Genomic DNA, 25459 nt, shown 5'->3' with positions numbered 1-25459 from the left:
AACCAGATTGCCTAGATAGGGCAGCTGAGTGCTTCTGACATTCAACCTTGATGTGTCCAAACTTGTGGCAATAGTTGCATTGAATGTTTTTCTTTTGGGAGCATTTTGAATCTAGAGCAAAGGATGTCCTCTGAGAAGACTGTTGATGGTACTTTGGATAATGCTCCAAAACTTTGTAGATGAGCATAATGCTCCAGAACAAACCATAAAAAGCCATGATTTTTTAGGTGAAAAATCAGTCAAAACACAACATGATTTTTGAGATGAAAAATCAATCAAAACCCAACATGATTTTTGAGGTGAAAAAACAATCAAAACTTGACATGATTTTTGAGGTGAAAAAACAATCAAAACTTGACAATACAAAGCTTCATTTTTTTGGTAAAACTCAATAGATAATTTTTGAGGAAAATATTACAAACCCACAGAGGAATCCCACACAACTTTGAGAATTACATAATCAGAAATTTTTAAGGGATAATTTATAGAAATCCATAAGAAAAAAATTTAAGGGAAAAAATATGAGAACCCATCAGAATTTTTTTTTGAGGAAAAGAATTATGAAAACCCACAAGAATTTTTGAAGGAGGCAAAACACGAGACTTTGCATGGTAAAGCAACACATGCAAACAACATGCAAGTACATGTAATCCTCAAAAAGTAGAGACCAAGAAAATTTGAAGGGTGGCCCAAAAGAGAGCTTAAAAAATTCAGAAAGAATATGTTGACGGTTTCTAGATCGGCTGGCTCAATATTTGAGGCACAAGAATTGAGGCACCCATAAATCTGACGGCAACCCAGTTGAGCTCTCGAAAAACCCACCAAGAGTCAGAAGTTGCCGGATTAAAATCTCTTGGAATGGAAACCCTAGTCAGATTATAAAGAGAGTTAGTCGGATTATAGAGAGAGTTGGAAGCAAGTATGCATGTAAATAATTTTGAAAATAAAAAACATAATTTCGAACAAGAAATTATAATTATTTTCGAAAAAATTTAGACTATTGGCTTTGATACCATATTACGAAGTAATTGGAAAATATTTGTTTGTTATTAACGGTGATCAAGAGATCAATTCATATAAGAGACTGAACAATGTTTCCTTAAGAAACAATCGTAAAAATTAGAAACATTCTATTCTAGAAACAGAAAACTGAACATTAGAAACATTCTAATATTTATAGAAGATTACAATAGATAACCATTAGATACTAAACAGAGATAATAGAAACTATCTATTATCATAATAGTCCAATCATATACCCAAGTGCAATAATCAAACACAGAGCAACAAGCCGCAATAAAATAACACAAGATATAACTTTTAAAAATTTCAAATTTATAACGATACCCATACATCGATTGTCCTTATTAGATTTCAACAGTCCTCTTTTCATCAAACAATGATTCACATTACTCTAACTCATACACTTGTTTGGATGATGCAATTGATTCATCATCTACATGTCTGGTTCTGCCAAATCTTCCTTTATCTCATTGAAAATATCAGTTCCTCACTACGATAAGAACAATCACATTTGTTTCTACATCTTTTTAATTATCTCCTCTACCACCACCTTGCACTTTTCCTCATTAGAATCTCTTGCCTTTTCCTATTTATTAGATTTCAATAGTGTTCTTTTCATCAAACAATGATCCACATTTCTCTAACTCGTACACTTGTTTGGATGATGCAATTGATTCATCATCTAATGTCTGGCTCTGCGAGATCTTCTTTGACCTCATTGAAAATCATTAGTTTCTCACTATGATAAGAGCAAGTACTTTTGTTTCTACAATATTTTTAATTTTCTCCTCTACCACCACCTTCCACTATTCCTCACTAGAATCTCTTGCCTTTTCCCCTTTGATTGTTCTTATTCTATAATCTTTGGTTTATCTTCTCTTCTACCTTCTAGAAAAACTAATATGCAGCCTAATAGTGCTCAATTCCTCTTACATACTTTATCCCAAATCATTGATGTAATAGTGCACCTTTGGTTTATCTTCTTCACAACTATGTTGCCAAATCAGCCTATTTCCTAAGAATTCGTTATATGAAAAGCCCCAAAATTTAGTACCCAAAAAAACCTTAAGAGTCAGCTAGGGTTCTCGTTTTAACAACCTAAAACATTTATTTTCTCTACTTGCCAATCACAGCACTTACGTGGTGCTTGACAACAGATTTCAACATGATTCTGAAATCAGAACAATAGTTAGAATTTTTTTAATTTATTGATTTGAAAAATCCTAAACAATAAATTTTTGCCCCCTAAAAAATGTCACTTATTTTCCATCGTGTGTGTGTGTAATTTCACAAAAACAAGGAAACTTAAAACCTTTAGCTATAAGAAACACTATGTATTATTGTTGTTGGTTCCCTACACCCTATCAGAAAAATAGTGAGAATTTTTTTAATTTATTGATTTGAAAAATCCTAAACAATAAGTTTTTGCCCCCTAAAAAATGTCACTTATTTTCCATCGTGTGTGTGTGTAATGTCACAAAAACAAAGAAACTTAAAACCTTTAGCTATAAGAAACACTATGTATTATTGTTGTTGGTTCTCTACACCTTAGCTCTGCACAATCCTCCCTCAACTACTCAATCTCATAATCACCAAGGTTTATAATTTTCTTTTTAGTTTTAAAACTATAATGTTTTAAAAATTTAATATTACTTTTTTAAATCAATTCAAAACTATGTTATAATTTAAAACTAATATGGCATTAGTTGAATGAATTTTAAGATTCTCAAATACCCCATATTTATTAAGAAGGTAATTCTATAGAAGACCAATTGGCACATTGGGAAGTTGATGCTGAAGATCGTAGCTGTGATAGAGATCTTTTATTGCTAGAGAAGAGATTAATGATGATATTTTTGTTTAACCCAGTGAGCACGACTCAAGGTGTGCTAGGTGTCCATCCTAAATATCAGACATTTTGTTATATGAAGAGACATGCGACATATAAAGAAACGAGCGTTTGGAAAATGAAGAGACTTTTGGTTATGATATGAAGAGTCTCTCAATTCAGTATGTATATGATTGCTTTGTGTGATAAGCATTTGTATTCAATTGAAAGCATTGTACTTGGACATTTATTATTATTTTTTTAAAAGATATTTTTGTAGTGTGGCTGTGTTTTTCCCTCGGGTTGGGGAGTTTTGCCAAGATAATTTGTTGCGTCTTTGTGTCTTTTTTTTGTTCTTTTTGTTTATTGCTGTTTATCTTTATTTGTCGGCTAAACATTAACATGGTATTATAGCCAAGTTAGATAACAGCAAATATGAGATTGTCAAACATAGTAGTTGTAATAGAGATCAGTTTACCTATGATGATTGTTGTTGATTCTCAGTCAAGTTGCCTCCAAATTTTGATATGCTTCTGCAAATATCTTCTGTTGAATAATCTCCCGATTATCGCATTCATCTCTGGCATCCTTCATTCTTTTGTCTTCTGTGTTTTTTGTTCGTGCCTTTGTGTTTTGTCCAGATATGCATCTGTTTGTTCATGCTTCTCTTCATTAGTTCTTCAATTAGTATTTCTTGTGGTTATGTTTTGATGACATGTATCAGGATGCTTCAATGTGGAAGTGGCACTACACCTCAGAGTTTTTTGGCAGCTTCTTAATATTTCTCTTGTGCCCTCATGTGTCGATTGTTGTACTTTGTAACAGCAGGGCATTCAGGTTGCTTATTGAACACTGAAGTTATATTCTTTCCGGGGTGTCTATTTGGTATTCAAGTCATCAGTGGTTGTATCCAGAAAATGTTTCTAAATCTTATCACATCATATACTGAGTGAGACTTCAAAAAGTGGAGGCATGAGAATTAATGAGATCAAGTCTGTTCAAGTGCAGGATTCGAGCGATGTCATGGATAGACATACCATTTTGGTAAAGAAGAGAAGTACCGATAATAAGGAGATGAATTTGGTATTGTCTATGTGATATTTTGAATTTTCACAGGATCATTTTTCATCTTTGTGCATTCAGATATATATGAGTGACAGTATTTGATTATTCTAAATCATCTGATATTCTTCAGAACATATATCGTATATCTTTCATTTTCATTCATGCTTTCTCTTTCATTCATTCTGGAACGAGGGGCAGCATTAATTTTTTTAACAAAGAGATTGATCATTAGTATTAAATATATGAAATATTTTATCTGATTTCTCTCAAGACTAGCAGCATGATTATCCACACGATTTGACAGGGACAAAATTCCAGTCACCGAATCACAGATTTGCGCACCAGATATGAAATAGTGGCTTCACCCAAATTAATTAGTGCACCTCTTGGCATTCCTGCCATGTCTGGCCGTAAAAAAGGCAGAATTCCAGCCAGTATATAATATTCCCAATGTAGTTGAGTGAACAAAGCAATTCGCTCGGCATAATTTGTATAATTTTGTAACTTATGCCAAATATGCTTTTGAAAGATTGCAGATACTGAACAATCTTGTGTGAGCTGTTCTTTTGGCATATATTCCAACACAGTGCTTCAGAACATTCCCTTGTAAATCTATTTGCTGAAATTAGAGGGCAATTAAGTAGCAGGTCCAGTATCAGATTTTTTATAGGTGAATGGCTGAGGCAGAGCACCAATGTTGCAGGGCTACTTTCTGAATGTATATCCTGATAATTTTGTGGCTTGTTTTGTTTGCAGGTTTGGTGTCTGGTCTTACACCCAGCTTAATTTTGATCAAACTAGTTGATTTGGAAATGCTCATCAAATCCGGCACAGAAAAAAATCAAAAACATGTTGGATGGATCAAGAAGCAATGGGATAATGAGAGATTATATGCAAAGTTATGCAGACTGTATAAATGATCATGAGGACAGTGCTTGCAGTCATGGGACTGAATTGATGACACATATCTGAGGAAGATCATATACAAGTTGTTATTATGATTAGTTTCCTTTCAGAGGAAGAAACGATATTCAAAAGGAGACTATTCAGCTTCAGAGAAAGGTTAAATGACTACTAAAGCTCCCTATTTGGTCAACTCAGAATCAACTCTGCTAAGTCTGGGGTGAAAGCCCTCAATCCACCCTCTACAAGTAGGCATGGTGGAAATTCATTCTTCTCTGGAAGAAGTCTGAGGTGAAAGCCCTCGTTCCACCATCTACGAATAGGTATCTTGGATCCACTCTCTGCGAGTAGGCCTGGTGGAAGTCATGTGCGTGACTCCGTGACTTTAATCTTATGCTTTTATGGTTCACCCTCTAGATGTAGCTATGGTGAATAGTGTTATGCTGAGATAACAATGTTTATTGACATTTTTTTATTGCAGCTATATGTGCCTTTCATACTAAAGATCTCTCTCTTGCTAAGAAAAGCGTTGAAGATTATAGCAGTGATAGAGATCTTTTATTGCTAGAGAAGAGATTTATGATGATATTTCTATATAACCAAGTGAGGACAATGTGGCATTCAAGGTGTGCTAGGTGTTTGTCCTAAATATCTGACATTTTATTATATGAAGAGACATGTATTTGCAAATATGAAGAGACTTTTGCTTATGATATGAAGAGTCTCTTAATTCAATATATATATATATATGATTGCTTGGTGTGATAAGCATTTGTATTCAGTTGAAAGCACTGTACTTGGACATTTATTATTTTAATAAAAGAGATTTTCTTCTGGTGTGCCTGGGTTTTTCCCTCAAGTTGGAGGGTTTTCCCAAGATAATTTGTTGTATATTAATGTGCCTCTTTTGTTTTTGTTATTTGTTTATTGATGTTTATCTTTATTCCTGAGCTAAGCATTAACAGTTGATAGGTTGGTGCAATATGAAAAAATAGTTATGCGGGATGATGACACTAATTTATGTAAGAGACAAACGTAGGGATTAGAAATGGAGCTAACTGCCATTAATGTTGAGTGAAAGTTGAATGCATTGAAAGGACAAGGATAAATTCAGATCAAGCAATTTGCCTTGATAGATGAGGTTAAGAGGATGGTGCAGTTAACAACTTGCACCAAGCAAAGTTGGGTATTTACAAACATGGAAGCAAATTTTAGCCTGATGGCCAAGGAGAGATAGATAGCATTTAAGAAATTGAATTATGATGAAACACTACGGATATTATTCATATGACACTGTCCTATGATGCTCCATGCCAGAAAAATGTTGTTGGGTGATGAATTTCTAAATTCAGACTTTAAAAATAGGACTAATGTGGACATGGCCTCAATGTGTTGGGCTTAGCTGTTGGAACGAAGGAGCAAAGAATTGAAAGGATAATGGATCAATAAGTCTGGACTAAATGGAGGAAAGGATGACAAAGTGTATTAAAAATGGTGGAGAAAGGAGCTGATTTTTGGGCACAATATAATTGTTGGATGTGGCTATATTACAGTTCTAATTATCCACTCCAACCCTTCATAAACTAGGGATTCAATATGGAGGACCAGTATCAACAAGGGCAAGCAATGGAAACTCTAAAATTATTCTCAGCAATGTTGGAGGAGCCAAAAAGAGTGGTATAGGAGAGGAAATGTCTAGAGTGTTGTTGGAAATTCCTCAACCCAAAACAATGTAGCTTATTAATTTTGTTATCAGAAGGTTGTATAAAATTATAAATATTGGATAATACTAAATTTAAAATTTTAATGGGTGATTGATGAAGGGGAAAAAATTCTTCCTTTATACTTATCAGCGGTGCCCTTTCACCAAGGGTCACCACACTTCCCTTAATATAATAATATAATATAATTATTATATCATCAATTATATTATCTCAATAATAATTATATATTATAATATTATAATTATATTATATCTCAAATATCAATATAATTATATTATCATGACTATATCTGTTATCTATGTCAGCCTAAAAGAATCGAACCATAGCGACAATAACATCAATAGTAGCTAAATAAAAGATTTGTTGAATGGTGGTTTATTTTGAAAAGAACACTTTCTATTTCACAATATAAAAGCTATTGTCTATAATCTGATGAAGAATGTTTCAAGGTTAGATTTGGAATTTGTTCTCACAGAAAACTGTGAATTTTAACGTGTTTCATATATGCCACCAATCTTCAGATGCTTGCTAGAAGGGAATGTTTGCACTTTGCAGTCCAACTTAGGCAGAATACAATACTCCAAACACCCCATGCACCACGACCCAGACGGGGTGTTTCCTCAAGAGCTGCAACTTATATATAAATTTAAGATGCATGACTACCTTCGACTAGCTTATGGAAATTGATCGCGCAGCAGCAAGGAAAACACTTATCCAATACCAAGAAAATGATCTGAAACTCTCAGAGTGTTAAAATTAAGCTTCAGCTAACATGAATTTTCACTCCCAGAAAATTGACAAAAAATGGCCCAGCACTTTATAAAACGATTCCAGCACATCTAGAGTTCACTTCTTAATGAAGGATGAAACATCAACATTCTGAAAAGTGAAAACTCACACAACGCATTGCACACTGAAAAAACTTTATCAAAGAACACTGAAAACTTCATCTTCACACCAAAAGCTTCAACCGCTGAACTACTAACAGTAATCAGCTTGAGTGGATCCTTTATCCCTGAAGCTGATGTTCTAGATGAGGATTTCTTTTCTTAAACAAGCAGATAGTCTCCCTGGAAACACTCCAGCAGCACCTTGTTATGTTGGCAAACTCAAGATGCAGAAAGTTATGCAGGTTTCTTGAAGCAAACTACAAATATTCAATTCAGGAGATGAATTGCTCATGCTAACAAACACCATAAATATCAAAGAGGAAGAGACAAGGCATAAATCTCATGATAGCAAACAGATGCCAAAACATATATCAAATAAGGAGACAAAGCATGCCGCAAAAGAACTCAGCAAATCTTCTTATCGCTGATATTGAACCTGGCTCTGATACCATGTTAAGTTTTTAGCCCAGAAAAATAATGTTTAACAGCAATACAGAAGCGAATAATCAATACACAAAAGACTCAAAGCATTTATCCTGGGAAAACCCTCCAACTACAGGGAAAAGCCCAGCCACACCAGCAAAATATATCTTTTATTGAAAAAGAAATGTTCAAGTACAAGGCTTTCACTTGATTGTCTTACAATACACCAAGCAACACAAGACCCTACATATTCCTAACTATTCAGCATAAAGTATGACACGTCTCTTTATAAAATATAATCTTAATTATTATCACAAATGTCTCTTACAGATGAAGATGACCACAACGATCATAACTTCCATATTTCTATTTTATAAAATAAGAGATAAATTAAAAGATCTCTATTGCAGCTATAATATTCAACAGGCTGGACTTGAAAACCACACTCTGCCACCACTTGATGCAATCAAGCCTGAAGATTTCAGATAAGAACTATCTATCCACACAACCTAGCACAAATTCACTCAACATAAACAGTGGAATTCAAAACTGTTCAAATCAAATCAGATAACCAAACACATATTTACCGATTTCATAATTTTGAAAATTAATTTTTAAATAACAGATTTAACCTCAAAGGGACAAATCTGGATTCTATCTTGAATTATAATATCAAAGGTCAAACCTAATACACAAACAAGTATTTGGTCTCAAATACAATTACTAAGAAGCAGATTTTCTATTGCTCTCTGGAATTCTATATCATAGTTCCAGCTTAACTTGCTTTCTGTGTCTTTACTCTTGCTAAGCACTACTGCCACCTTTTATAGTTATTAAAATGATAGTTTTTTCTAGGGTGAGGAAATTTTGACTCCTTCATATACTCGAGAGAGAATGCCACTTTGGCCATGGAAATAAAAACACCGTCACAGATTCCGGTATGGTTCTGAACCCAATACAAGGCATTTGAGGGTAGTATAATTGCCCATATTTTGGTCATGAGAAGAAAACATGACCTGAAAGGCATGACATTCATGATGATAACCCGTGAAGGTGATTCTGATTATATCACCCCTACGAAACCAGTAAACATGAGGTTCTTGAACAAGGTATGTTAATGTTTATGAAGCAGACATAGAGTTCGGAAGAATGATCTGAAGGGTTTGGATGAGAAATCGGTGCATTCCATGCACAACTACAGGAAGCATAGAACTAATTGTCTATAGTCATGTCGACACTTTACATAAAGGGGATTACTGAATTTTTTTTTAATTTTAAATTGGCTTTGTTGAACTAGTTGAACTAGCACTTGTACATAGGAGATCAGTTAAAAAATCTTATTAAAAATTAAGGGTATTTTGATTATTGGCTGTAATCAGATCAAACTCTCTTTCTCAAAAAAATAAATTATCTAGGAATCCAGACTCCAAAGAGATAATCAAGCTAATAAATGATTTGTCTGCAATTCTTCAAATCTTAAGGTTGGAAAATTTTTACCCCCTGAGTGAAGAAAAACCATTGATAAAAATGTGGAGGACCTAAGAAATTGAATTGTCTTCATCTTAAGAGAACATAAACCAAGTTATTGCCTTGACCACAATTACTCAATTCAATTCCATGGAGAAGGACAGAGGGATTAAGGATTACAACAGAAGATGAAAGAATGGCAGCCTTGTAAATGTAAAAGTTCCTCTCATCACAAGAAAACTCTCATTCTCATCATTTCTGAACTTCTAATGCAAATTAAAAACAAAGTGATATCTGGTTTAAAAAGGAAATAAATGGTCCCAGTAATTTCCAGTTTATTGAACTGGTGTAGTATCTACTATTTTAAGGCATTTGGATTCTAAAACTCAAAGTGCGACTCCCTATACCATTCTTCAGCCAGTCTACTTCTATTTTATGAATTAAGAAAATGCTTGTTCACAATGAAGATTTTCTTCTCAACAATGATTAGGAGACCTTATAAATCCTGATAAGGTAGCTTTATAGAAATTAAAAAATAGGAAAACAAAAGTCAAAGTAAGGCCAGAAAACAATATCCTTCACTCCATGTAGGAAGAGGCAATGGCACTTGCCCTGGACAATGACACTGTGCATATCATCTAGGTACATGAATAAAGATACAAATTGACTTTTTGTTTCTGCTCAAAAAAATTAAAATAATTCAAAATAACTATAACACTACTAAAAGTCACATAGGTCCTTACCGTATTATTGACAAGTGCATCCTTCATTACATTAACACAATTCTGTGGCCCATATGACTCAAGCTCAATTGACGAGTGGCCAAAACCGTCATTTTTATTTCGCCATATTTCAAGAAGTGGAGGAGTGGGCCAATCAAAATCAGGGCAAGCCATCATCTCATAAATTGAAGGACATTCCAGCAGCTACAAGGAAAACAAAAACAAATCAAACAACTGATTGACTATCATTAGATCATATAAATCAAAATAATCAATATACCTTTGAGTTACATAAATATTTTCAAAAAAGCACATTCAAATCAAAAGTAACTTCAAAAACTAGCCCCAGTTGTGGATGCACATCAAGTTGCTCAGTGGAAGTTTCACAGCATAAAAATATAGTAAACATCAAATATCATTCTAAAGATATGACCTAGTGAAGTAAAACCACTTCAATAATGACACAAATCATTACTACCAAAAAAGCATTAAATAAACATATCAAACAACTAACAAAAAAACTATTCACATGGAGGGTGTGTTCTGTTAAAAGAAAACTGATACCAGCTGATGCATGCTCCACTTAGAAATGAAAAGGTCACGTTGCCATCCATCTACAAATGCAACTCCATTCAATAGAACATCCATTATAAATCCTGGTGCACCTGTGACCCAAAACAAAAAAGTTGCTACATGTTAACAATTAATTTTTACAAATGGCAGCAAGTTACAAGGAAATGAAAAAAACTTGTAATTCTCAACCTATGTAGTTTAAAAGAGAATTGGATTTTAACTGCTAAGAATTGGATATCTACAGCCAAAATATGTGGATTTTAACTGCTAAGAATTGGATATCTACAGCCAAAATATGTGGATTTGAACTGCTAAGAATTGGATATCTACAGCCAAAATATGTGGTATATTCGGGCCATCTCGTTTATGCCCAGTTAATCAGATAAATCTGTCTACATTTGCTATTTGTTACAAGTAAAATCTTGTGAGTTGCAGGACACTGCTCTAAAATGCTTCTACTATTGTAAATTTAGATTTCCGTAGACTACACATGCATCACTGCCAAAGGTTTCTTATCAAACATGTAAAGAAATTGTGGTCCCCTTTAATTGTACTACGATGTTAACTTATGCTCCTATTCAAGTCAGGCTAATGGAAGAATAAAAGGCTGTTAGCATTTGTGAAACATATCCCTTATGACTTGTTACCTAAATTACTAACCACTTGACCTTTACAAAACCAAATTCATGAACAATATCGCACCCTCTCTAATTTCTGCTGGTTGTATCTTCATTTACCTAATATAAATGATATAGGGACTATAAATACTGAAGCATAACTGGTTTTTGAATTACAGACAAACATGATGAAATAAAGAGATAATGATTCTGTAAACAATCAAAACACAAGAAAGTGTCTGACACTGTTTGCAAATACCTTGAAATGGTGCAGCAATTGCAATCCAAGTGTTAACATATTTCTCAAATACCTGCAAAATAAAACTGCTTGCTAAATAACTTGTATAATCAACTATACAAAAAAACCAGACATAATGTAAACTAGGATGTTCATTATTCTGGTTTCATCTTGAGTGTAACTAAAAAGAAAACTGCAAATGGCAAATAACATAAACATTTTCCTTACATCACTGTACAGAGTCATAAAGCATTTTATAAGAAGACCTCCCATTGAATGGCTTATGATATTGACTTTCTTTCCCCCAGAAGCTTGATATATGAATTCCAACTTCGCTCTTAAACGATCCATGGTCTCTTGAAGCCTAAAATGTAGGCAATTGGATAGATTATCTTAAGTCACCATTCAGAACAATCTCTTTCATAAAAGAAAACTGAGGACGTGTGCTGTTGGGCAAAAAGTAACAAGGTAGAAATAACTATGAAGAACCAAAATGTATGCATCCATTCATTTCCAAGCATTAATTAGTTTATAAGCCCTCTAAAGGAATCAACGATCTTTTCACTGCCACCTAAACTTAGCAGATTTTCCAGCTATTAACCATATCAGAATGGTGTTGCAATCGCACATCTTTGCTACTAAAATTCAAAAAAAAAAAAAACTTTTGTTCACAAAATGCAAGACAAATTAAAACAACCATTGAGAAAAGATGTCATGAACTGATAATGACATATGACTAATGTAAACATTGATAACATTTTAAATAAAAATATATTCAATTATGACTCATTAATTTATAATGTCGACCATTTACAGAATATAAATCTACAAAATTAACCAACATGATATCATATTGTATTATTATCAAACTTTTCATATTGCATTAATAATAGAAAAATACTTATGATAATAAATATATTTAATATAATAGAAGAATAATTATAATATCTGTATCTAATTCTCACTTATAAATAACATAGTTACGAATAATAACTATAAGTTAAAATGTTGCAACCCGTGACCACAAATTGGGCTTATGAATTAAGGGAAGGGCACCGAATGAAAAAAAAATCAACAAATCATATTATATTAAAAAAGATACACTTGGCAAATGTAAAAAAAACCGAAGGCAGCCCAATAAAGGTCAAAGGCATCACCATATACAAGAATGGGGAAGGCATAAGGTAACACTAATAATAATGATGTGCATTTATTCCATTCTATGAATAGGTTAAAGGCATGTGAATAAGTGAATATGTCCTCCATAGAAAGCTAAGGAAATCAGATTTCTCCCTCCTTAATAAAGGAAATAATGAATCTTGTGTAAGTTAAACAATTTTATTTATTTCGACTCTATCTAGGAAATATGTATTTCTAGGATGTTAATTAGTAAGATGCATACTAAGATAATCATACATAAAGTAAACAGTGTTGCCAACTTTCAGTCTTTCCCTTTTCAGTTTGTAGTTGTTGGCATTCATTGCAATTTTATTCTGATTGCTTGTCGAGATAGCCCCTAGGTGACTCTCTTCTCATTGAGTTCCCAAGTCTCCCACGTTGCATCTTGTAAGAATTTTCCTTTGGAGAAAAATTCACCCAAGATCAAAGAGCACAAGTACAAGCACACAGTAGACCAAAGAGTATGATCAATATGATAATGCTTTCTATTATTAGAAGCATGTAGAAGCATGTACATACACACTAGGAGAGCCTGTATATAAAGGCCTCTAAGATGCATCTAGAATGTGTCTAGAAAGAACTAGGAGATAAACATAACAACTAAGCACATATCTTCCACAATAAGAAGATAAGCACGATGAGGTGTCTAGAATGTTATAGACACCATGTGCTCAAATAATGTGCTAACTCCTAAGTGTAGACAACATGTGCTTAATTAGAGTGCAAACTCCTGAGTTGTCAACATGAAAACTCACAAGAGTACGCATACTCCTAGGTGAGTAATAAATAGATAATAAAATATATGCATTAACCTAAGTAAACTTAAGTGTAAATAGTAAATACTTATTTACACCAACACCCCCACAACTTAGGGGAATGCCCTTAAGCTTACATGATCTAGGATGAAATGCATGATGGGTCCCAGCTACTAGGCCATGTTAGGTACCCATGTACATAATGCAAATGCAAATCTCTAATAAAGCGGAGAAAGAGGGAAAACCTCATGGGAAAAACCCTCCACCAAAAAGAGAGATGAAAAAGGATGCATGGATGGATGGAGTAATCAAGACCCCCCCATGATGACATACATCCAGTATACACAAAAGAGAAAATCGGAGAAGGACAAAAACCCCTAAGAGGAAAAAGTCCCCCCCTAAAAAGGAGGAGGAGACAAGGTAGTCCCCACCCCCTAAAGGTAGTGTGCCGATCAGTGAGAAATTCTCCAATGTAGAAGCTAATCCATGACCTCTAAATGATGTTCCTCCCCTTTAGAAAAAACAGTGGCAAGGGTACAAAGGAGGTGTGTCCCCTGTATGGAGAAGGAATCTCTATGATGAACGGTGTCTCTGAAACCTGTTCAAGTGTCCCTGTGTCGATGCTGATGATGGCTTCCTCCAAAATTGCTAAAAAGAAGTGCAGATCGAATAAGGAGTGATGTAGAACCTGTTTCAAGGAACCAACAATCTTCTCAAATGACAAAGAGACCTCCTACAGATGTTGTACATAAGTATCCACAATCACGCCACCCTGTAAAGATTGATCATGTAGAGAATGGACATGAGGGTCAGAGTGAGCCCTCGCAACAACTGTAGAAGAATCGTCCTTAGCAAAGAGAAGCAAAAGATCATCAAAAAAGTCCTCCAAATCTGCTATGTGTGTCTCCACGAACAGAGCTGAAATGCCTGGCAAGAAATCATCACGTGGAAGACAATGTGTACCCTATTGTGCTGAAGTACATGAATTTGTCACTGCGGCAAAAGAATTCATCTCAAAAAGAAGACGAATATCATCAATAGTGTCTCCCACATCTTCAATGTGACACTCCACGAACAGCCTTGCAAGGGTGGGAAGGAAGTCATTGCATGAAGATAAAGTAGGAAGACATGAAGGGTCCTACTGCACTAAATCTGAAGCATTTGTGGCTAGAACAGGATAAGTAGGAGCAACAGGAGTATCAGGAGGCGGGATCTCTTCTAGAGTTGGAGGAACCGGGATTGAAGCCACAAAAGATAGAATGTCATCTAGAAAAGGAGGAACTGTGGGATCTCCATATTTTTTGCAAAGAGTCATCCAAACATCATGAGGGAAACTTGCCATAAGAACAAGAGCAAAAGATTCCTTACTCATACTTCTATACATAAAGTGAATAAGATGATGAATATGATCTGCCCAATTTGGATTAGGTGGCAGTATCTTCGAGCAGAGATAAGGAAGCACTTCCTAATGTTCTCTCAGATGATCAAGCATTAAAGCACTCCATTTTTTATAGTTCCTCGGTGTCAACTTCGGTCTTAAACCAAAATAGCATATGTGACAAGACTCCATGAGATCAATAAATGTACCCCCCGAAAAGAAGAGCTAAGCAATTAACCCCCCCCCCCCCCCCCTAATGTATGATTTGGGCACCATATAGCCACTTGCCAATTTAGGGCTTATTTCTGGAAGTAGTATTTTTGTCCACAGAACCCATAATTTGATTGCAGATCTGGAAAGTAGACAAAAAAAAATGCACTTTCAAAAAAAACAGAATCTGATTTGGAGTCCAGATGAGCCCGTACCAAGCATTTGAAGTGGCAAAAATCGAGATTTGCGACTTGTAGAAAAATTCAGGAACAGAGATCTCAAACCACCTGCACCAATGTGTAGATCACGAAATTCTACCCCAAAACAAAAAAAATCGCTTGCCTCATACAATGATCATACAAATTTTGCCTCAATTTTGACTATTGCCCAACATAGGCGAATTTATAGTCGATCTTCACCAAATCGACATTCCGGACGCAATGGCGAGGTCAGATCTGGCTCTAGACACTCCCAATATCTGTAGATTCTCCAGATTCGGGTCGAGGTGTTGAAGCAACTATGGTCTCGAACGGCTAGTAACGAGAATCTCCCCAAGCTTTGATATCATGTAAGAATTTGGTATAGCTCTGATACCATATAAGAATTTGCCTTAGAGCAAAATTCACCCAAGATCAAGGAGCATAAGTACAAGCACACAGTAGACCAAAGAGTATGATCAATATGATAATGCTTTCTATTATTAGAAGCATGTACAAGCATGTACATACACACTAGGAGAGCTTGTATATAAAGGCCTCTAAGATGCATCTAGAATGTGTCTAAGAAGAACTAGGAGATAAGCATGACAACTAAGCACATATCTTCCACAATAAGAAGATAAGCACGATGAGGTGTCTAGAATGTTGCAAACACCATGTGCTCAAATAATGTCCTAACTCCTAAGTGTAGACAACATGTGCATAATTAGAGTGCAAACTCCTGTGTTGTCAACATCACAACTCACAAGAGTACGCATACTCCTAGGTGAGTAATAAATAAATAAAAAAATATATGCATTAACCTAAGTAAACTTAAGTGTAAATAGTAAATACTTATTTACACCAACACATCTTTTCCAAGTCTCCCTTGCTTTACCTTTTTTTATCCCTCGATGCAGGATTCTTGTCATTTCAATGTGTTTGGGGCTTAGGTGATTTAGTTTTGATTGGGATATGTTTTGAGTGTCTTCCTGATGAGAAGTGATTCCTTCTTGTTTCCGTGATTGTTCTCTTACAACAAGGATTCTTAATCATCCGGCTATCTACCCCCTTTGGCGAACTTCATCGAGCAGGATCCCGAAGAACAAATTCATAGATGTACACATTCTTGACTTATGAAGAAAAGATCTAGAAAAGTGCAAGTCAAAGCTACGAAGGCCTCGAGTCAAAATTCCGAGGTCAAATCGATTATGTGGAGAGAAACAGGTCTGCAAGTTTTTAGCTACTCGCCCGATGGAAATGAAAATGTTATTGTTTTGTTTCCGAAGCCAATATGGTTTGTGCTCCATTCAAAGTTTTAACGCATTAACGGGACCCAAGCATGATGCTGAAAAGCAATTAATCCAAGCCCGTGATGGTGAATCCATGCTCGAAATCTAATCTCAAGGATACACAAGGTAACTAATCAAAACAAGGGAAAATGCTTCAAAGTGTTTCTTCCCACGGAAAGCATTGCTTTCGGAGCCGTTTTCCATCCTTCGGAAATATGAAAGGTTACTTCTCCGAGAGACTTGAAAAATAAAGAACTACGTGACTATAGTATGAGAATATTCCACAGAGATGCCCAAAAGATGCTTTCGGTAAAGTCAGTCGTAGAGGTGCAATTCTGATATAAAGGAGATCAAGTGTTCGAATGCTCGTTGTGGAGAATAAGAAAATGAAGTGCCCAAGGTATCAAAGGATCATTCCTTGCACTACGATCCCGAAGCAAAGAAAAGATAAGCTTACGAAAAGATGGATCTACGCTCTCCCCTCCGTATATAATGAGTTATCGTGCGAATCCTTATTTTGGATCCTGAAGTAAACAAGGGACTTCCGTTAAACTAAAACCCCTTGTTTCGGTAAGTTGCTTTTCACGATACTAAATCACTAAGTGAAGTAATACGGCTTTCAATTTATGAATCTTTTTATGCATAGAAACAGAAAGTTTTAAATAGCCGTTGATTATCAAATTTATTGCAAATCCTATTGTTATGATCGTTGGTTGCGCTTAAATTCATTCGTGTGGCACCAACGTACGGATTTCTACATCTATTTCATCGGAATTGCGTCAAACTTGCTTCCTCATTGTTTTAACTACTATTTATCGAACAATTGCCTCCTCTTTGAAATCATAAGCAAATGGCAATCAAAGCAGCAGGTTATGATCGACTTATAGGCTTGGAAAGTAAATAAAAGGATCTCACTGATACTTCATTCAAGTTCTACAACTTAGGTGATCTTCACAAAAGGCTTAATTCTCAGCCTATCCACCAAATTACCCAAAAACTGAAAGAAAGTGGATTAGTGGAAGTTGTCGGATTTCCCATGGCTGTGCAAGCTCTAGAGCTAGTGAGAGAATGCTTCGAAAGATATAATCCGAAAATGCATAAAATCTTGCTTCCTGATCAATCTATCCTTCTCTCAATAAATAAGGCCTTGATGCAATCTGCATTCGGCATGCCAATGAAGGAAGAATACTGTGACATGGATTTCGGCTCCTCTACATCTATGTTTAATGAAAAGAAAATTTTGAGAAGAGAGGATATGCAGAGAACCTAGTTCCAAACACCTCGTTTAAAGAAAAGCAAAATGTTGAAAATTCTTTTTGAAACTAATTTGAAAAGAGAGATCGTTGACATCCTGGCATTACTACTGAGATTGAAAGGAAAAGAAGAAATTTTGGATTTCATTGGGCATCACTTCTTCTTGGTGCAAGCCATATGTGCCGAAGGACTGTAGATTGATTGGGCCCAAATCATATGTGATGAGCTTGCCTCGTGGTTAAATTCAGCTAAGGCATTCAAGCAATTTTATGTCTTCATATTTAATATATACCTCAGCCACACATCACCTATTGTCGAGTCTTCCCAGCATTGAAGACTATGATGAAAATACAAGGGTGTATGAGTTCTACCCACGCCTTCAGCTGTAGAGGAGCTTCGAAGAGTACGTGAAAGTGAATGATGCCTTCACTATGAGACTGTATCGAGAATTGCAAGGTTGTCCTGAACAAAGATTTTCACCTGAAGCTATTTCGGCTATAGGCCAATTCGGATGCTCTTTCATCCAATTCCCGAGTTTCTCCTACCTACAAATCAGTGCTTTCGACGGGGTTTCCAAAAGGCTACCTAGGTACCTTGAGGACAAGGTTGTTCTTGTCGAATTGTGTCGACAAATACTAGAAGTGAACACCTTGTGTTCAAATGTAAAGAAAATAGCCAGAATTTCCTTCCCAATAATAATGGGACCCTATTCCTATGCCTCTAGATCCGATGCTCGAAATCTAGTTAAAAATTTTTAGAGTAAGATCAAATTGATTGATTATGAGGTACTCAAGCCCCAGTATGTCCCGGTGAACTTCATGAGAGATCATTTGAAGTTGGGATACGCCCACAAACATGTTCCAAACATTGAAGATTTTTGGGCTAGATGTCACAATGAATACCAAACTCAAAAGAAGTATCGGTCTAGGCTAACAATTGATGAAATTAAGTTGTATAATGACTCTGTTGATGTTTCTGATCTTGCAGATGACGGCTCCTATATGCATCCTTCATTTTTTTAGCAGATCAAAGGAACTCCCAATGTATCGACCTCGCCTGAAAGTTCTATCATCGATACAATGGAGGTCCTAATGCATGGGATCATTAAGAGGACGGACAAATGGGTGAAGTGGACCAAAGCAAGAAAGAAGAGAATGGACACTACAGGCTCTACCAATGGAGTAGCTTCCAAAACCACTCAGTCAACTACAGCTACCTCCACTACTGTTGCCACTTCAACATCAGCAAGTTCAACCCAGTACATCAGCCAAGGCGGAGATCAACCTCTGGAGAATAATGTTTAGATCATCCCTACTTGTGGAGGAGGATCTCTTCCAGACACAGGAAAAGTTGGGAATAAGGATAAGGATAAAGAGCAGGAGCAAGAGAAGTCCGTAGCCAAGCCTTCCTCCCCTGTTCAAGTCATCAACCTTGATGGTGACACCAATCCCATGGATGGTCAAGAGCAGAATGCAACTCAACAAGGGGATACCTCAGTTACCAAAGTCATTGTTTTCCCCATTGCAACTTAGAAAAAGCTCTTCGATCCCACAGCCCTTTAATCAACGACCAATGTCCTCTCAACTGAGTCATGGTTGGAAAAGACCATCGATCGAAAAAAGCAAAGATATGAGAAAGCTGCCCCATCCAAAGACTTCATCACACAGGTGACTTCTTCTCAACCACAATCGAAGAAGACGAAGAAGCAACATTAGCTTCTGATCCCTCTACTGGTCACATGTTAATGGAGATAGCAGAGCCTTAGAAGGAGGGCAAGTTCCATGAGCTCACTGCCAATGACTTTTAGATCAGAATGGTCGACATTAGTATTCTTGTGCATGATTCCATGGATATATGGAAATCTACGAATGAAAAGATTGAGGACTGACTAGAGGAGTTAAGGTCGGAGAAAGAGGTACTCAAGGCCTCGAACAAAGAACTAATGGACTACATTAGAGCTACACTTGGAAGCACTTCAACTAGTACATTTGATCCAAGTGCAGAAGAGAACAAGAACTTGCTTTTGAAGCTGCAGCAGGAAAGGCAATTCGGTCAGGAAAGGCAATTCGGTCAAATTGGCCGATCATGGATTGATCAAATAAAGATCCAAGGTCCCCCACTCATCAAGAATCTAGGAAATCTGTTGTTAGATGTTGACAAGCTGAGGGAAGCAGTGTCTAGTCATCAAACTACCATGTACAACACATTAGATAGATTGACAGAGCAATTGGCATTGTTGCAAGATGTGATTGATATGAAGACTAACGTCGCCATCACCCACAAGATCCTCAAATCAGGTCAAGAGCCATTGCTTCATTGGAAGCAATCTTTAGAGTTCATAGTGGAAAGCTCTGTAAGATCTACAAATTAGCTTAAAGATGTACATGATTTAGTGCAAAAGGTCATGGAGAAGATTTTTGAATAGTTAAAGGTGCTGCACATAGAATCGTATGTATCCAGCAATGGCCGATTGGTGCACATTGAGGGAATGAAAGCCAAATTCCTAGCGTTTGTCCATGAGGCTAATGATCTAGTCAACTTCCAAGTGTCAAAGATCTAGGAGCTTTCATCAACAGACTCCATCTTAAGATGAGCATCGGAAAAGTTCCAATCAAAGGTCACCAGAGTGAATGAGTTGACAGAGATGCACGACTACTAGATGATTCGAGCTAATAACATCATAATCCCGGGTGTCGATGAACTGGATAAAGTAACGGATGCAATGAAAGCTTATAGAGCTAAGGCTATGACCCCAAAGAAAACATGATGCTCTGATATTCTCTCAGACAACTGTCGCTCTCTCTCCCTTCTCATTTCTCATTTGTAGCCAATTTTGGCATTTTTTTCAGTAGGCTTAGACTCTATGACAGATGATGAACCAGTCAAGTCCTATTTTTAGCTTTCTCTGTTCAGAGATTCTCTACAATGCAATCATCGAATGTAACTGGCCATTTTGAAGAGGTCTATATATGTAACTTTTTGAAAAATTAATAAGATCTACATTTTAATTTTGTTGTTCATTAAGTTGTTGTATAGTACTTGGGATGAATGTGTTGTAACGGAAAACTGAAAGATTGCAAATAAACTTGGTTTTATTACTTTCATTTCAGTGGATTGTAAGTTTTATTTTCCTTAGCATAAGTATTCTTCTATTCCCCTGTGTTGTGCACGTTAGTTCATGTATATTTTATTGATTGTATGAGAAGTCTGGGATTTGATTAATAAAGATAACTGAAAAAGGGACAATCCGGGTATTGTCAAATCTCAATTAATTCAGCAATCTGGGAATTGCCCAATTAGTCATTCTTTCTCCTCTCATATTGTCGTAGGTAGTCTTGCATGGTTTCAATCTTGCATCCATGTTAGAATAGGTTGCATATTAGGTATTAGTCTTTATTTTGAAATTTGCCTGGATTGTTCCAAGTGTTAAACAATCTGGTTGGCCTCTTCTGCTCTCCAGTTAAGAGCATACGCCAAAAACCAAAAAATCAAATTCATTGTAGATCTTGCATTTAAAAGGAAGTTGTACCTTTAACTTCATGGGTCCTTGATAGATTACTAAACTGACCGATTCTGTTGTTAGCTGCTTTGTTTTCCAATTACCATTGGGCACACTAAGAGTCAAGCTTTATAAACCATAGAATTAAGGAAGACAAACTGTTAGCCAACACATGGTAATAATGAATTATAAAATATTTTAATAAGAAATCAATTTATGTTATATATTAGATGTGAAATAATTTAGATATAAGAATATAAATGATTATGAATGGATAGTTTTCATAGAGTTTACATGTTTTGTTTATTAGCATTATAGACATAAAATTTGGCTTCGTGGGATGCTAAGTCGAGGTAAAACCTAAGTCACATGATTCGCCGAATTTCATCTATGAAGTTCGAATTTCAGCGAATTTTTGCCCTTCTTGAACTTCATCTGAATTTTATGATATTTAATATAATATTGTTATTTACAATAAGATTATTTTATTTTAAAATAATATTAAGTTATTTAACAATAAAGAAGGTAAATTGGAAACAGATCCAAATAAAATAGTGGAAGAATTAGTTGATTACTTCCAAAAGATACTTAAGAACTATGACGCTTCACACCTTGAAGCCTAGAAGGAAATGCTCCAAGTTATCCCTAAAATCGTAACAGAAGAGGACAACAAATTTCTCAACAAACCCCTTACCTTGATAGAAATTAAAACTGCTCTCTTCAGCATAAACCTCGATAAATCCCCAGGACCAGATGGTTTCCAAGCCTTTTTTTACCAAAAGTGTTGGGACATTATAGGGGAAGAGCTATGGGCAGCAATTGAAGAAGCCAGAAATGGTGGGGCTATCCTCAAAGAGATTAACCACACATTTCTCACGCTTATTCCCAAAAAAAGCAATTCAGAAGCACCTAGGAACTATAGACCAATTGCTCTCTGTAATACATTGTACAAAATCCTATCCAAAGCTCTAGCAACCCGTCTCAAAGTCTTCTTACCTAGATTGATTTCAGAAGAACAAACAGGGTTTGTTCCTAGAAGAACCATAATAGACAGGATTTCTATAATACAAGAAACAATCCACTCAGCCCAAAAAAACAAAGAAGCTTGTATGTTTTTAAAATTAGATGTACAAAAAGCGTATGATAAAGTGGACTGGAGATTCTTGTGTAAAACAGTGGAAGCCTGTGGTTTCTCGCATCAATGGATCAACCTTATCTATCAATGTATCTCAACCCCTAAATTTTCTATACTTATTAACGGCACTCCTGAAGGATTCTTTAGCACCTCAAGGGGCATCCGACAAGGGGATCCCATATCCCCCTTTCTCTTCATCGTCATGGCGGAGACCATTGGGAGATCAATCAAGCATGCCCAAAACTAGACTAAAATTCATGGAATACCAGTAGTCAATAACATTGAAAACACAACACATCAACAATTTGCGGATGACACTATTCTAGCTGGGCTTAGCACTAGAAATGAAGCTAAAAACTACAAGACAATTATTGACAAATACACAAAAGCATCGGGACAAATGATCAACGCGAAGACATCTAAAATCTTCTTCCTCAATACACCAAAGGAAGAAGAAGACTATATCTGTAATCTTCTAGGCTTCAAGAAAGGAAAATTCCCATGCAAATACCTTGGAATCTATCTTGACGAAGAAACAAAACAGAATCAAGGATGGCAAGATATAATAGAAAGGATCGACAAACAAAAAGAAACTTGGAATGGCAAATGGCTTACAAAAGCAAGAAGAATGACCAAAATTAAAGCAGTTCTTACAGCTCTACCCACATACCAATTATCGTGCGTTCAAATCCCCAAAAACATTAATAAGAAAATTGAAACAAAACTTAGAGAATTCTTCTGGAGAGGGACAGAAGACAAGAAGAAAGCAGCATTAATCCACTGGGAGAAAATATGCAGACCCAAGAATGCAGGAGGCTTAGGGGTAAAGAATTTAGAATGGCAAAACAAGTCTGGCGCATGTTACAAGAAAGAGAAAGCAAATGGGCAAAAATCCTCTTTAACAAATACCTCAATCCTGAAGATTACACTTCACTTCTTTGAACCAAAGTACCCCCCAAAGGGTCAGCGAATTGGAACTTTTTAACAAAATGTCGCCCTATAATATCCAAATATGCAACCTAGGAATTAGGTAAAGGTGACAATGCCCTTTTTTTGGGGCAATTCATGGAATGGATTCCCTCGATTAGACTCTTATAACTTCTCTAATCAATTTAAAAATATCTTAACAACAAGCTAGGGGACGAAGGTGGCAGATTACTTGGAATATGACCCATCAAATGAAGATACCCCTTGGAAATGGAAATCCCTATCAAAACTTAACCTTCTGCTTGATGACCAAGTTAAACTCGAAGGAATACTCAAAAACCGAAACATTAATTTACACAACAAAGATGACAATTTAATATGGGCAGTATCAAATAATGGATCTTATAAAGTAAAAGAAGGCTACAAATTGATCCTTAATTCTCAAAGATGGGAAGAGATAAGTATCCCAATGAATCTTTGTTGAGATTCAACAGGTCTCCCAAAGGCAAGTATCTTCTTATGGGCAGCTGTCCAAAATAGTATCCTCAGAGCAGACAAGATTAGGAAAATGGGCTTTGAAGGCCCATCAAGATGTGCCCTCTATCAAAAGGAATCGGAAACGCCTGATCACCTTCTATACCAGTGTAGTTTTTCTCAAGAATGTTGGTATTGGTTAAAAGAGAAACTTAATTGGACCCCTCCTCTTCCTAGAGACTGGAAGGAACACATCCTTGGCTAGCCCAGAAACAGGGAAGGAAAAGTATTTGATAAAATATGGAATATCGCCCCTATAATTCTGGTCTGGGAAATATGGAAAGAAAGAAACCGAAGAATCTTTAACATTGAGATGTCTACCCCCTAATTAGTTAATAAAATTGAGACTAGTATAACAGAAGTCATGAATAATCATCTTAGAAACGCATCGAAGGAAGAAGGTTCATTCTTGGCATGGGATGCTGAAATTAAAAAGAAATGGCCTTACCTAATCAACCCACCCATGTATTACAAAAAGAAGAACAACATAGCCAGAAAGGAATGCCAATCGAAGCCACCTCCTCAAGGATGGATGAAGCTTAATTTTGATGGAGCCTCTTGGGGGAACCCAGGGGCTGCAGGAATTGGTTTCATTCTTAGAAACCATTTAGGTGAGTGGCTCCTTAAAAGAGCTAAAGCCCTGGGCATAGCAACTAATAATATTTCCGAACTTGAAGCAGTGAATGAGGGTCTCACATTTTGCAACAAGCTAAAAATCAAAAAACTAATTATAGGAGATTCCCAGATAATATTAAATGTTGTGCATATGATTTCTGGATTTGATTGTGTGAACAGATTTTTTACATCAACGTTTCGGATCACACTCCGTGATCCATCATCAGGATGCATGCAAGAGAAGAGAAGGAGAAGCATGCATCCTGATGATGGATCACGGAGTGTGATCCTAAACATTGATGTAAAAAATCTGTTCACACAATCAAATCCAGAAATCATATGCACAACACTGATTGATTGTGGTAATCTAATAGCTCTAATATTAAATGCATTTAAAAATCGTAACACACCTAACTGGAAGATAAACTCCAAATTAGAAGTTATCAAAAAGCTAGACAAAATCGATGAAGTAACCATAAAGCATATCTACAGAGAAGGAAACACTATAGCTGACATGCTAGCTAATGAAGGCACTAATGGAAATGAAATCCTCCTTACCTCTCCAAAAGTAGAGTTCTTAATTAGAAATTAAAAATTAATAAACAAACATAACAATATACGAATCTATTAACCCTATTAATAAATCTTGATACACTCTAATATAATTGAAACCCTAATACCTATCCCTGGTTGAGATATCCCCTCCCTTGGCTGAAATTATGAACATTTTCAAAACAGTCAACTTCAACTTCTACTGACTCCTGTTTACTTATGTACATATAAATATATACATATAGGCATATTTACATGTATGTATACATGTAATTACATAGAGACATATATGTATTTATATTTACATGCTCATATGCATATGCACATAAATACACAGACCCAGAACCCCATTATTTCCCGTTGAATCTGTTCTCTTTATGTTAGAAACTTCGCATTTTAAATTGCCATCGGTGTCATTTCTCTCTACCCTCATATTTGATCACATTGGGATATTAAATC

The 25459-nt window shown here is 35.8% G+C and overlaps 1 protein-coding gene across 2 annotated transcripts in view; it reads right to left on the bottom strand.

The window, feature by feature from the left end:
- The window catches only part of LOC149561664 (lecithin-cholesterol acyltransferase-like 4), a 126515-nt gene that overhangs the window by 37193 nt on the left and 63863 nt on the right, over positions 1 to 25459 (bottom strand). For both annotated transcript variants that reach the window (XM_089825229.1, XM_089825230.1), the window contains exons 5-8: positions 11702 to 11837; positions 11495 to 11546; positions 10610 to 10710; positions 10067 to 10249 (exon numbers count right to left, since the gene is read on the bottom strand). In XM_089825229.1, coding sequence (XP_089681355.1) covers positions 10067 to 10249; positions 10610 to 10710; positions 11495 to 11546; positions 11702 to 11837 — 472 coding nt within the window. The remainder of the gene's footprint in view (positions 1 to 10066; positions 10250 to 10609; positions 10711 to 11494; positions 11547 to 11701; positions 11838 to 25459) is intronic.

Source organism: Cupressus sempervirens, chromosome 4, assembly GCF_028749045.1.
Source record: "Cupressus sempervirens isolate cs-2001-9-10 chromosome 4, ASM2874904v1, whole genome shotgun sequence".
NCBI classification, from domain to species: Eukaryota; Viridiplantae; Streptophyta; class Pinopsida; order Cupressales; family Cupressaceae; genus Cupressus; species Cupressus sempervirens.
This window is presented reverse-complemented; position numbering and strand designations above follow the sequence as displayed.